This window comes from Schistocerca cancellata, chromosome 9, assembly GCF_023864275.1.
Source record: "Schistocerca cancellata isolate TAMUIC-IGC-003103 chromosome 9, iqSchCanc2.1, whole genome shotgun sequence".
In the NCBI taxonomy this organism is placed as follows: domain Eukaryota; kingdom Metazoa; phylum Arthropoda; class Insecta; order Orthoptera; family Acrididae; genus Schistocerca; species Schistocerca cancellata.
In genome coordinates this window covers 136936816-136949877 of record NC_064634.1, presented here as the reverse complement: position 1 = coordinate 136949877, position 13062 = coordinate 136936816, and the positions used below count along the sequence as shown (strand labels likewise).

Below are 13062 nucleotides of genomic sequence, written 5' to 3'. Positions count from 1 at the left end.
GATTTAGCAGAACCCGATGAAGGGTGAGCCATAGAGTGAGCAGGCAAAAGTGGGGAGGTTGAACGGGCGATCTTTGCGCTGGACGATCTGACGACCGTGGCACTAAAGGTGAGATCACAAGTCTGCGTGGCCGCCTCCTTTGTTGGCCGAGGAGAGGCAAGGACAGTGCTGTATTTCCCTGTCTGAGGCACGGTGGGTTTTTGACTGGCGAATAATTTTCGAGCAGCAAAGGTCGACATCTTTTCCTTCACTCTGATTTCCTGAATGAGCTTTTCGTCTTTAAAAATGGGGCAATCTCTAGAGGAAGCAGCATGGTCACCCATACAGTTGATGCAATGAGGGGATGGAGGTGGACAAGCGCCCTCATGGGTATCCTTGCCACACCTAACACATTTTGCCGGATAGGAACAGGACTGGCTGGTGTGATTGAACCGCTGACACCGATAGCAACGTGTAGGGTTTGGGATGTAAGGGCGAACGGAAATTATCTCATAGCCTGCTTTGATTTTCGATGGGAGTTGAACTTTGTCAAATGTCAAGAAGACAGTACGGGTTGGAATGATGTTTGTGTCAACCCTTTTCATGACTCTATTAATAGCTGTTACGCCCTGGTCAGACAGGTAGTGTTGAATTTCCTTGTCGGACAATCCGCCGAGGGAGCGTGTATAAACGACCCTACGTGATGAATTTAAAGTACAGTGTGGTTCCACTCAGACAGGGAAGGTGTGTAGCAGTGAAGAACGCAGCAATTTTTGTGCCTGGAGGGCACTGACTGTTTCTAACCACAAGGTGCCATTTCGTAATCTGGAACAAAACTTGACAGGACCTGCAATTGCGTCGACACCTTTCTGAATAATGAAAGGGTTGACCGTGGAGAAGTCGTGACCTTCGTCAGACTGAGAAACAACAAGGAACTGTGGCAACGATGGAAGGACTGTCTGTGGCTGAGACTCATTGAACTTACGCTTGTGAGCAGACATAGTAGAAGAAGAGGAAACCATTGCAAAAGTATCCCCCATGATTACTGGCGTCTCTGATGGTGCGCTCCTTCCTCGTGGGGGCCCTCTCTGAGGGCACTCCCGCCTTAGGTGACTGTTCACATCTCAGGTCACACCTCCCGAGAAACAGACGGAGGGACCAATCGGCACTTTTGGAAGGTATCAGCTCGGGTAATCACCCCTCCCTGGGCCTGGCCGTTACCAGGGAGTATGTACGTGTCCTACCTGTCTACCCGGGACGGGGAATTACGCGTTACCCCGTCACCGACTATGCATGGGTTGGCCTTCAGACACGCACAGGGAGAAAAAAAGGGAAAGGAAAAAAACAAAGGGAAAGGAAGGAAGAGAGGTCTCAAATGCCGCAGCGGAGAAAAGGGAAAAGAGAAGAGGTAAAGAAAAGAGGAGGACAAAGGAAGGACGAAGACTTGCAAGCGGAGAAAGCAAAGAATGTGTTACAGTTCCGAGCATCCGTCTCCGGACGTAGGCACAAAACATACTCCCAGAGGGGGAGAAAGAGAAGGAAAGAGGCGGAGGTGAGGGGGGGGGGGGGGCGAAGATGGGGGATGGGGAAGGATGCGGAAAGGGAAGGTATGCAGCCCGGAAAGGAAAGAAGGCCACATTAGCTCGAAGTCCCGTGCTCGTTACACACGTATCCACAAAAGAGTTGTGGACCCCTGGGGGCTTCGGAGTGTGTGGCTTCGGGACTGCGTCAGCTTTCACACAACACTAAATACAAAGTATGCCAAGGTAATCCCATTCCTAATATCCAGGCAGAGCTTCAAGGAATCCTCAGAACCTTAGGCCCCCTACAAAACCATTCATCTGACTCCATCAACCTCCTGACCCCACCGACACCCCGCAACCCTACCTTCTACATTCTTCCTAAAATTCACAAACCCAATCATCCCGGCCGTCTCATTGTAGCTGCTTACCAAGCCTCCACAGAACGTATCTCTGCCTACGTAGATCAACACCTTCAACCCATTACATGCAGTCTCCCATCCTTCATCATCCTTGTAACCATTGATGCCACTTCCTTATACACAAATATTCCGCACGTCCAGGGCCTCGCTGCGATGGAGCACTTCCTTTCACGCCGATCACCTGCCACCCTACCTAAAACCTCCTTCCTCATTACCTTAGCCAGCTTCATCCTGACCCACAACTTCTTCACTTTCGAAGGCCAGACATACCAACAATTAAAGGGAACAGCCATGGGTACCAGGATGGCCCCCTCGTACGCCAACCTATTTATGGGTTGCTTAGAGGAAGCCTTCTTGGTTACCCAGGCCTGCCAACCCAAAGTTTGGTACAGATTTATTGATGACATCTTCATGAACTGGACTCACAGTGAGGAAGAACTCCAGAATTTCCTCTCCAACCTCAACTCCTGTGGTTCCATCAGATTCACCTGGTCCTACTCCAAATCCCATGCCACTTTCCTTGACGTTGACCTCCATCTGTCCAATGCCCAGCTTCACACATCCGTCCACACCAAACACACCAAACTCCATTATGACAGCTGCCACCCATTCCACATCAAACGGTCCCTTCCCTACAGCCTAGGTCTTCGTGGCAAACGAATCTGCTCCCTGAACCATTACATCAAAAACCTGAAGACAGCTTTCGCATCCCGCAACTACCCTCCCAATCTGGTACAGAAGCAAATAACCAGATCCACTTCCTCATCCCCTCAAACCCAGAACCTCCCACAGAAGAACCCCAAAAGTGCCCCACTTGTGACAGGATACTTTCCGGGATTGGATCAGACTCTGAATGTGGCTCTCCAGCAGGGATACGACTTCCTAAAATCCTGCCCTGAAATGTGTGTGTGTGTGTGTGTGTGTGTGTGTGTGTGTGTGTGTGTGTGTGTGTGTGTTGGGGTTTATGGGCGCTCAACATCACCGTGAAATGAGATCCATCCTTCATGAAATCCTCCTCACTCCACCAAGAGTGTCTTTCCGCTGTCCACCTAACCTTTGTAACCTCTTAGTTCATCCCTAAGAAATCCCCAAACCACCTTCCCTACCCTCTGGCTCCTACCCTTGTAACTGCTCCCAGTGTAAAACCTGTCCCATGCAGCCTCCCACCACCACCTACTCCAGTCCTGTAACCCGGAAGGTGTACACAATCAAAGGCAGAGCCACGTGTGAAAGCACCCACGTGATTAACCAACTGACTTGCCCACACTGTGAAGCTTTCTGTGTGGGAATGACCAGTAACAAACTGTCCATTAGCATGAATGGACACAGGCAGAAAGTGTTTGTTGGTAATGAGGATCACCCTGTGGCTAAACATGCCTTGGTGCACGGGCAGCACATCTTGGCAGTGTTACACCATCTGGGTTATCTGGATACTTCCCACTAACATGAACCTGTCAGAACTCCGGAGATGGGAACTTGCCCTTCAGTATATCCTCTCTTCTCATTACCCGCCAGGCCTCAACCTCTGCTAATTTCAAGTTGCCACCGTTCATAGCTACCCTGTCATTCAAGAACATCTTTGCCTCTGTACTTCCGCCTCGACCGACATCTCTGCCCAAACTCTTTGCCTTTACAAATGCCTGCTTGTGTCTGTGTATGTGCAGAAGGTTGTGTGCGCGCGTGCGCGTGTGTGCGCGCGTGTGTGTGCGCGCGCTTGTATACCTGTCCTTTTTTCCCCCTAGGGTAAGCCTTTCCGCTCCCGGGATTGGAATGACTCCTTACCCTCTCCCTTAAAACCCACATCCTTTTGTCTTTTCCTCTCCTTCCCTCAACTGTTGGTTGCGAAAGCTTGAATTTTGGGTGTATGTTTGTGTTTGTCTGTGTGTCTATCAACCTGCCAGCACTTTTGTTTGGTAAGTCACATCATCTTTGTTTTTAAATATATTTTTCCCACATGGAATGTTTCCCTCTATTATATACAGTAGAAATATAATAGTACTTACATGTTGTGTGTATCTTAATCATGTTAAAACTGAGTAGTTCTAAAAAAACTCCATGGATATTTGAAGTCTAATTATAATCAAGTATATGTTATCACCATAGGGTCCATTATCTGTCTTATCTGTGTGGTACACAAGTAGTTACTTAAATGTGTTATAGTTGTCAAATGCTGAGCCATCACAATTCTTGGTTGTGTTGGACACTATTGTCATGGGATGAAAGCTTGTAACTAGTTGTCAGGCCATAGAGGCTAATATAAAAGGACTCTTAATACCTCAGATATCATATTTAAATACATCTGTAACATGCACTTACTGTGTACAAGGTGACCATCTGAAGAGTCATCAGCTGCATTTTCTATAGTATTTTGGCAGATATTTGCAATTTCATTTTGCAGTGTGTAGCTGGAATCAGCTCAAACAAATACTACTCATCATGTCTTTCATCCAAGATTCAAAAACTGGCATCATCTGTGGGAAACCATCCTTTCAAGCAGCTTACAGAGTATGTAGTCAGACTAATCAGTCGGTAACTGTTTAGAGATGTTGAGTTCTTGCCTGGCTATCTCTCCATCATGAAGGGATGGCACCTTAGAGGCAAAGACAGTTGAAAACCCAGAGGAGATGTTGCCTTTGGGGAATATTTAGGTGATAGATCATCTGGCTGAATTGAATGAGACTGAAGCTGCCAGTCAGTGAAGGGTTCATTACAGGATTTAACTTGGTGGGGGAGTGAAACATACGGGGATGCCTTCAACTTAGGAAGAGGACACCGATGCTTTCACAGAGTGGGTCACAAGGTGTTCTGCAAGAACTGATGAACTGGTAAAAAAAAACCAACTTGTAGAACAAGATCCAGAACAGCTGATGGTTGTCAGTGGCCTGTAAGACCACAGAGCTTGGCTCACACCTGAGATGAAGAGAAATATGTCCCCAGGGAGGAGACATAGCACTGCCAGTGTTCCTTTTTACTGTGGGTGTGACCTTTAGCAAGAAGTCACTTAAAAATGATCAAGTTGGTTGGCAAGGAGTGCCATTTGAACCATTGCAGGGCTCACTGGCAATCTTATACAGCTATTACAATGTCTTTAATCCACCGCAGCATCGATTGATGGCAGACGGAAGCTATAGAAAGGGCAATGGCAGTTCCAGCAGTGTGAATGATTGCATCTGAGATGCCTCGCACAACCTCATCAGTACTATCCAACAGAGAGGCAGCAAATGTAACATATAACAGCAGAGGCATACAAAGGCCTGATGTGAAGAGTGTGTGTGTGTGTGTGTGTGTGTGTGTGTGTGTGTGTGGGTGGGTGGGTGGGGGGGGGGGGGGGGGGGATGGCAAGGAAACAATAGGGTCGCCCGAAAGAGGTCACTGTAGCAAAGCCACAAGATTAGCGGAAGAGATCATTAGATCGAAAGCCGAAAAGGTGGCATAGGTGGCACTGAAGTGGGTTGGAGAACCACTGTTGAGGTGGCATGGATCACAGTCTGTGACAAGCTCATCAATTAGAAGGTTCCTACCAAATGAAGTGGTACCCCCCTCAGGGGGTGGTGAGTATTAAGTCCTCAAGCAGGAACAAAGGGAGAGGAGGGGGGGAGGGGAGGGATTGTTGGGTTAATGTGATCGATTCAACGTAAGTAAGTGGCCTGTCTGGAGGTAGGTAATCACTGCAAAAGTTAATCACTGAGGTTACGTGCACCTGCACAGCTATTGCCTCCAACGAGGTATGAAAGGGACTCCATTCACTGATGACATCTGAACAAACCAAACTACAGACCCTTCAGATGCCCACCCGGGACCAGCATAGTTCCAGCACAACACACAATAACCATGGAGTGTTGGAGAATAGTATCAAAGTGCATTTCTTGGAAAGCAATGCATACTGCAGAAGAGGAAATAAGTTGGTGGTGTTTTGGCAGGTGATGATAATACCCATTAGAATTCCACTGAATGATCATGTGACTGATAGCCAGGTTAGGTGTGAAGGGGCCAGAAGGACTGGCCACACCACAGGGTCACTGCTTGTGATGGAACCACATCCACAAATATCAGCTAAGAATCTGACTGCATGAGGGGATTTGATGTCTGGGGAAACTGGAGGACTCTTGTCACAGATCTTCTTCTTCTTCTTCTTCTTCTCCCTCCTCCTCTTCTTCTTCTTCTTCTTCTTCTTCTTCTTCTTCTTCATAATCTTTTGAGGGAAAGGTCCGTTCAAGGGGGTACCTGCATTGAGCATGGGGACAAATGAAGAATGGACAGCACGGGGACCCACAAGCTGGGGCTCCTTCAGCCAGTATTTGATGTCAGGCCTCCAGTCTGAGGGTTGCTGGGGGAAGGGATCCTGAGAGGAAGCCCTGTCACCAGCACACACTGTGGAATGAGAATGCTTCTCTAACCTGGTGCAGGAAGTGGTTCTCAAAGAAAGCACCACAGAAACCATGTGATGAGAGGAGGGTGTGATTTTGATTAGGTAGTTGATTTCTTGGAGGGGGAGGGGCATGCAATAGTCATGACATTAATGCAATGGTCATCATAATCACAAAAGGTAGGCATTCATATCTCTTCTACGCTTTTGCATAAGACAGGCAGTCAATAGAGTCACCTCTTTCTTGTAAAGTGGCAGACTGGCAAACAAGTGTGATGTTCTGCCTTGTTGACACAAAAAGATGGATGTTCCTAAGGACTACCTTCATGAAGTGATCTTCCTTGGAAGTGATATTTTGGGTCTGCCATGTAGCGAGATGATTTAGGTCCAATGTAAAACCATATGAAGCATCCCATAGGTGGTGGGACATAAGGTTTCACATCCTACCTGTACACCATGACCTTAACTTTCTCTGGGCCAACATTCCCTTCAAAGGCTAAGATAAAGCTGCCTACATCCATACAATCATCCTTGGGCCCTTTCTGCACATGTCTGATAAAATGTATGCCTTGCCAGTGAAGCTTAGTTCAGAGCTGCTGCTCATCTGTTTGGAGTGTGAACTCTCTGTGGAACAAGATTTCTTGGACCATGTTCAAAGTTTTGTGTGGTGCAGTGGTCACAGATGTGTCACATACATGATCACATGCCTGAAGAGCTGCAGATTGGCCAGCAGAGGAAGTTTTAATTAATAACGAACCATTTTGCATTTTTCTCAGAACTCACCTTCCCCAAATGTCTTTGTTGTTTTCCAAAAAAATAATGGTTTCATTGCAGTAAAAGTATTCCCATCAGCCCAAGTACAAACAAAGTATTGGATACTGTGTTTCACATTCAGACATCTGACTTGCCCTCTTCCCATGGAGAAGCCAGGGAGGAAATATCATGGTGGCATATATCTCTTTCCCATCTGAAGAAACTGCTGGAGCCATGCAGCCACCAGCAGAAGGAAGTTTAATTCATTTCCTGTGTGAATCTTCTGCTGTGGTACCACCTACTCTGAATGAGGGCTCTCCCCACAGGTGCCACACAGCCATAGCAATGGTTATCTGGCCTGTAAACTGTTATCCGGTGTCCCTGTGACCCACACATGAAGGGCATATACTCCTTGGCTTGCATGGGGAGTTTCCAGCTCATCCACCAACAGTACGATCCCTTTGTGGTCAGGGGCTTCCAGAACCCACCCCCCCCCCCCTCCTGCCCCCACCAAATAATGGAACTGCTACCTTGCTAGGATTGAGGCATAAGAAAAGAGAACAGCAGAAGGATAGACTTGCAGCACTGAGAGGGAAGTAATGCTATACGGGTGGCTGTTCCATGGTGGGCAAGCACATACGAAAGAGATAAGAGATGTGAATCCCCTGGAGAGGGTGCACATGGTCAATGTGCTTGGTCATTCCCACCCAAAGTGTGTGGTCAGTGGAGAACAATCACCTATAAAACAGCCCGGCTGAAAGACTGCCTGCATGTCACCCATTTGCCTACCCACAGGCATGTGAGTTGGAACAGCGTAATGTAGACAATGCAGTCTGAAAGGAATACAACTGTGCATAGTTCTAGATCCAACAGCTATGCAGGTGCTGCCACAGTGTTTTCTTTCTCTTTAGATACCTATTGAATGTGATTCTATAATGGAATATCTCTGTGCACCACCACTGCAGCACTTATTTTAGAATTTTGTGAGTGTAAAGTTTGAGTCATAGCAACATAGCATTTTTCTATATTGAAGCAACTGGTGAATGCAAGTACGATTAATAGAGACTACAGTTCTACAGGAGTGAATGGAATTTTTTTTGTGCCCAAAGTACATAAAAGTTCAAGGATTGCGTTTCTCGATGCTCAGTGTCTCTCAACAAATTGTACACTGACCAGAAAGTACAAGCCTCCAAATGGACAAAAAGGTTTGAGAGGAAAGTCTAAAATATAGATTTTTACGACAGATAGCATAAGTACAATATCCATCTCATTCACATTCTAATGGGTATAATTCAATCTTTACAGTCTTAACGTACAAAGGGATGGTATCACACAAATATCCTGCACGATAATGTATACTGCATAAGCTGCTATTCCATATAATGGTATATTCTAAGCACTGATTATCCAATTCTGGTGCTCTATCTTTAGCTAGTGTTCCTCCATAATAAGACATTGGAGAATGAAGCGAGCAAAAACAAGTTAATTGTTTGTTCTCTCAGCTTAGTGCAAGTTGTGTATGGGGGCACAAAATAACATCTGCCTGTGAATTGTTTGTTCATCTTCACATTACAATACCTTCTGCATAGCTCTATGTTTGCAGACACATTACACATACCGTCTCTGTATCTGCAGACATTAACATAGCACATAAATGCCCACCTCACCTATATCAATGACATTCCTACCCAACAGGCTGTGAACATTTGAGTATTTAGTTGCATTACAAGTCATGTTGCTACAGTCTCATTAAAATTACTTGTTATTCGACACACATCAGAGCCGTCTACCTCCAATCAGAGCACTCAGCATCCTGCCTGAACTGTTTGCCCATTACCAAACTGCCACAACAAATGGTCAGTTTATTTCCAACGGCTTGTCTGTCATTTTTCTTTGTGTGTTTGGATCCTGAATCCTGAGTCTGGCCCTTTTATTTTGCATTTCTAGAATTGGAATCACATATTTCATCTTCATCATCATCATCATCATCATCATCATCATCACAGAGATCGGCCTACAGTAGGTAAGCGTCATATGATACTGCACAAGGTCAAAAGTTTTCAAGGCAGCAAATCATTCTGTAAAGGAATCCATATAACACCAAACACGTTGTGGTGCTGTGGTGCAGTGATTAAGTTACAGTCCTGATGTGCATAAGGTTGCGGGTACATATCCTGTCTGGTGATGCAACCTTCTTTTTGTAAATCTTTATCAAAATGATTGATTATTATTTTCAATTAATTGGTTTAAATGTAAATTTTTATTTTTAATCTTTTGCTGCATCATTTTCATCATGATATTGACTTTTATTTCCTCTTATTTTTTGTTGCTATCATTCTGTTTTCATTTTAAATCTGCCTGTGTCACCTATAATCTGTAACAGTGTGTCAACTAGGACTGCTCAACAGTTGGTATCATATCAATTTATCCAGTCAACACGAGGACAGTTTCAGGTAACTGAAGAAAGTGAAAAGTTACAGCTCCCTTTTAGTGCTGAAACTGAAATTTTCTGTCTTGAGTTCTGTTGCAAATCATTGACTAACAGCTTCTCAGACACATTGCACATAACAAGGTTGATGTTAGGTTACGACATGAGTGTAAATTCAGGACTAAAAATGCACTGCCTGCTGCATTTCACTCATTGGACACTTGATATCAGCTGTGGAAAGAGCATCTTGTGTTACTGCCATACCTGATGGCAGCAGCTTGCAACACTGCTCTGCATCACACGAACAGCATTTCAGCACTTCTGAAGTGACCTGTCATATTTACGTGCCACCTTTAACAGAATAAAAACTGATGTGGCAAAATTGTAGCACAATTGACAGATACCAACTTTTTTGAAAATCTGTTTCCTTTCCTTAATGTTTCCTCTGTTATGATACTTGTGATCTGAGTTTTGTTATCTTGTGTAAATGATCAAAGAATACAAAGCTCCATGTCCCATACAAAGATGCCAATGGCGTTCATCAATCAAGCTGCTCCCCTTTTCATGACTGTTCTGCTACTTATGTTGAATCTCCTCACATTTGTTGCCTGATTTCCCATGAAAATGCCATGCCAATATGATGAAGTTTACAGCATCACCAGCACAAAAGCAAATGCAACTTTTAATGTTAAAATGTGTTTCTCATTATAAGGACAGTATAGATTACAACACACATTTGTCTTTGTTCCATGTTCCATGCTTCAAATGTATTGTAATGTGTATATATATTTAGTAATGACACTGTATCATGATCCATTGTTATGAACTAAAAATTTTAACCTTGATCGAGGTAGGAATTTATTGTAGTGTTTACAGCAAACTATCAGTGATTATGTGAAACATTGGGATAGGGTGGATACATGTTTGTCATTTTCTTACCATGTCAGATTTCTTTATATACTAGAGCTTTCAGTGCTCCTTCTATTACCATTACAAGTTAACTGTCATACTAATGGCTATGTAGTGCTCTTGTATGTAGTTGGCCAAATTAAACAATGAAAATGGGTGCTCAATGCAGAAAGGCTACAGAGGTTGATTTATCCACAATTTAACAGAATAAGCATCATTGATAATGTTCTTCCATCACTGACCTCAACATAAGCTTTAGCAAAATACGGAATTTCTGTAATCTAGTGATATTTCAATGACAATGCAGCTAACTATATAACAAAGTTCCACATGACCTATTTGTATAGCTTATAATGACAGAGAAAGTTACTGAAAACTTGACTAGACAAACAAACCTGACATGGCAAGAAACCTGAGAAACATTATCCCAGAATGTCACTATGAAAAACTATGTTCTCATGACGGAGACGTGATAAGATGTTTGTGAACTGTACAAGTGTGAAATAATGTATGGGGCTTGAAATGACAATCCGTACAATGTTTTTGGTAGCAAACAATGTGATTAGAAGCTATGTAGTGAACTGACTATGCCTGACGCAGACTCTTACAACAATCCAAAAACACCCCACCAATGCCCACAGCACCCTATTTGCATTATGAAGGCTTCATCAAATCCTGTTGCAATTAAATTGCATGCAACTGCCCAAACAAGCTATTAGGCTGAATTCCTATCAGCAAATGAGGGAAGAGCTTCGCAACTAGATGACAACTTACACTCTGAATTCAGGTGGATGGCAGAGAACACAGAACTGCAATCACAACAGCCAGTTTAAAACTAACAGGCTAAACACAAGCAAGCATCCCTGCCTTGTAACATCCACAAACCAGGTTAACCATGAGGAGATGACTCAACTTTAACACCAAATCAAAATGAAAGAAATAAATGGGACTTCAGTTTGGCCACCACTAAAGTTGTCTGGATGACTGTGGGAAAGAAAGAGTAAAACTATGACGGGAAAACAAAGTTTATACATTGCAATAGTGTCTATAATTGGTGAAAATTCACACCCACTGCAAAGAAATGATACCTAGGCATTGTGACAAATATTCTACTCTGAAGATCCAGCTGATTCTGCCTAGTTAAATCTTTACTGAAGTCAGCAGCTGGCTCAATTAGTTTGTAGTTTATGCCAGTCAGTGCTTACTCGAGTCACACTCTTCTTGTAACTGCAGCCAAACGTAGCTGTAACCTGTCAGCTGCACAAAGACAAGCTTGTCTGCAGCACATGCAAAGCCTTTGATCAAAATCTGAAGCATTTTAGAACACTATCTACCCTGGTCAAGAACCCAGACTACAGAGTTACCGCAGCCAGTATTAGTTACTTAATTTTGTTATCACTGTAAGAGTAAATTTTATATTAGTGTATCACTTATTGTGGAAGGCTATAAATTTACATGAACTTGCTATCCATTAATTTCTACTGTCCATGAAACTGTGAGATTTAAAATGCCATTTTTATATTCAAGCTGCCAGCATAACTTACAGTATTGATACATGATATCTGAAGATCTTTCTCAGAGATGCCATATGAGGTGCAAAGTATAGAGTGAACTCTGGGAAAAGATAGGAAATAAACTGCTCCACACTTATCTGAAACTTAATAATCATTTTCTGCCCAAAAAATTTTTGAGTGAAGTTTTAAGATAAATATCAAGTGTGACAAGATCCATTATATTAACAATTCCATTTCTGGATAGTCTTGTTCTTCATTTCTTGCAGTGTAAATAAAAATAAATTTGTGCACATGAAAAAGGGATGAGAGAATGATTAGGCTTTGAGGCGATTACGTCACTCTAAAATCGAGACAAACAGGATAACACATCATGCATGACATGTTTATTTCAGTCTTCTCCTGCCTAAGCATTTGTAATGGCAGTGTGAAGACAATATATTAGATCTGACACACATACATTTTCATTTTTGAACCATGTATTTTTTAAAATGATTCTGTAACTTAATCTTTCTGATACTCCGGACGCTAACATATTAATGCTACAAAGAATTTATGAATAGGTTAACTAGCATAGCATCTTAAAAATAGTGCCATGAACATAGTTGTTGAAGTGTTTACCTGCACTGCTAGTCTGTACACGTCCATCATCAACAAAACAACTCTGTTGCAAACTGGATCCTCAACTGCAAAATGAAAAAGAAAAGTAAGCATCATACAACATAACATACTTATTTATGATTCTTTTTTTCAGTTATAAGCAGTAAAGCTGACAAGAAATGTGTGTAAATAAACATCCACTGATCTGATTATAAGCTCACTTCCAAAGAACACAGCCAGCAAATAAGTATGATACAGCTGACAATATGCACAACTCTTGGGAAAAAATAGGATTGCCACAGATGTTGCAGATAGCAACACAAGAGTATAATTTTAATCAAACTTTTACTATTTAATTTTGTCTGGATAATGTACTTCATGCGTATATGCAGAAAAAGAGTAGGGGGCATGGGAACTGTCATCAAGGGGGAGGGGTGAGGAGGGGGCATGGGGGAGGAGAGAAAGAGCTGGGGGGCATGGGGGGTGGGGGCAAGTGCGGGGCCGGCATGAGGGAGAGGGGAAGGGGGAAGGGACGGGTGGGGCGGGAGGAGGAGGAGGAGGAGGAGGAGGAGGA

The 13062-nt window shown here is 43.6% G+C and overlaps 1 protein-coding gene across 2 annotated transcripts in view; it reads right to left on the bottom strand.

Annotated features, from left to right (window-relative positions):
• Positions 1-13062, bottom strand: part of LOC126101556 (leucine-zipper-like transcriptional regulator 1) — a 137210-nt gene that overhangs the window by 41517 nt on the left and 82631 nt on the right. For both annotated transcript variants that reach the window (XM_049912193.1, XM_049912194.1), the window contains exon 11: positions 12510-12574. In XM_049912193.1, the coding sequence (XP_049768150.1) occupies positions 12510-12574 (65 nt within the window). The remainder of the gene's footprint in view (positions 1-12509; positions 12575-13062) is intronic.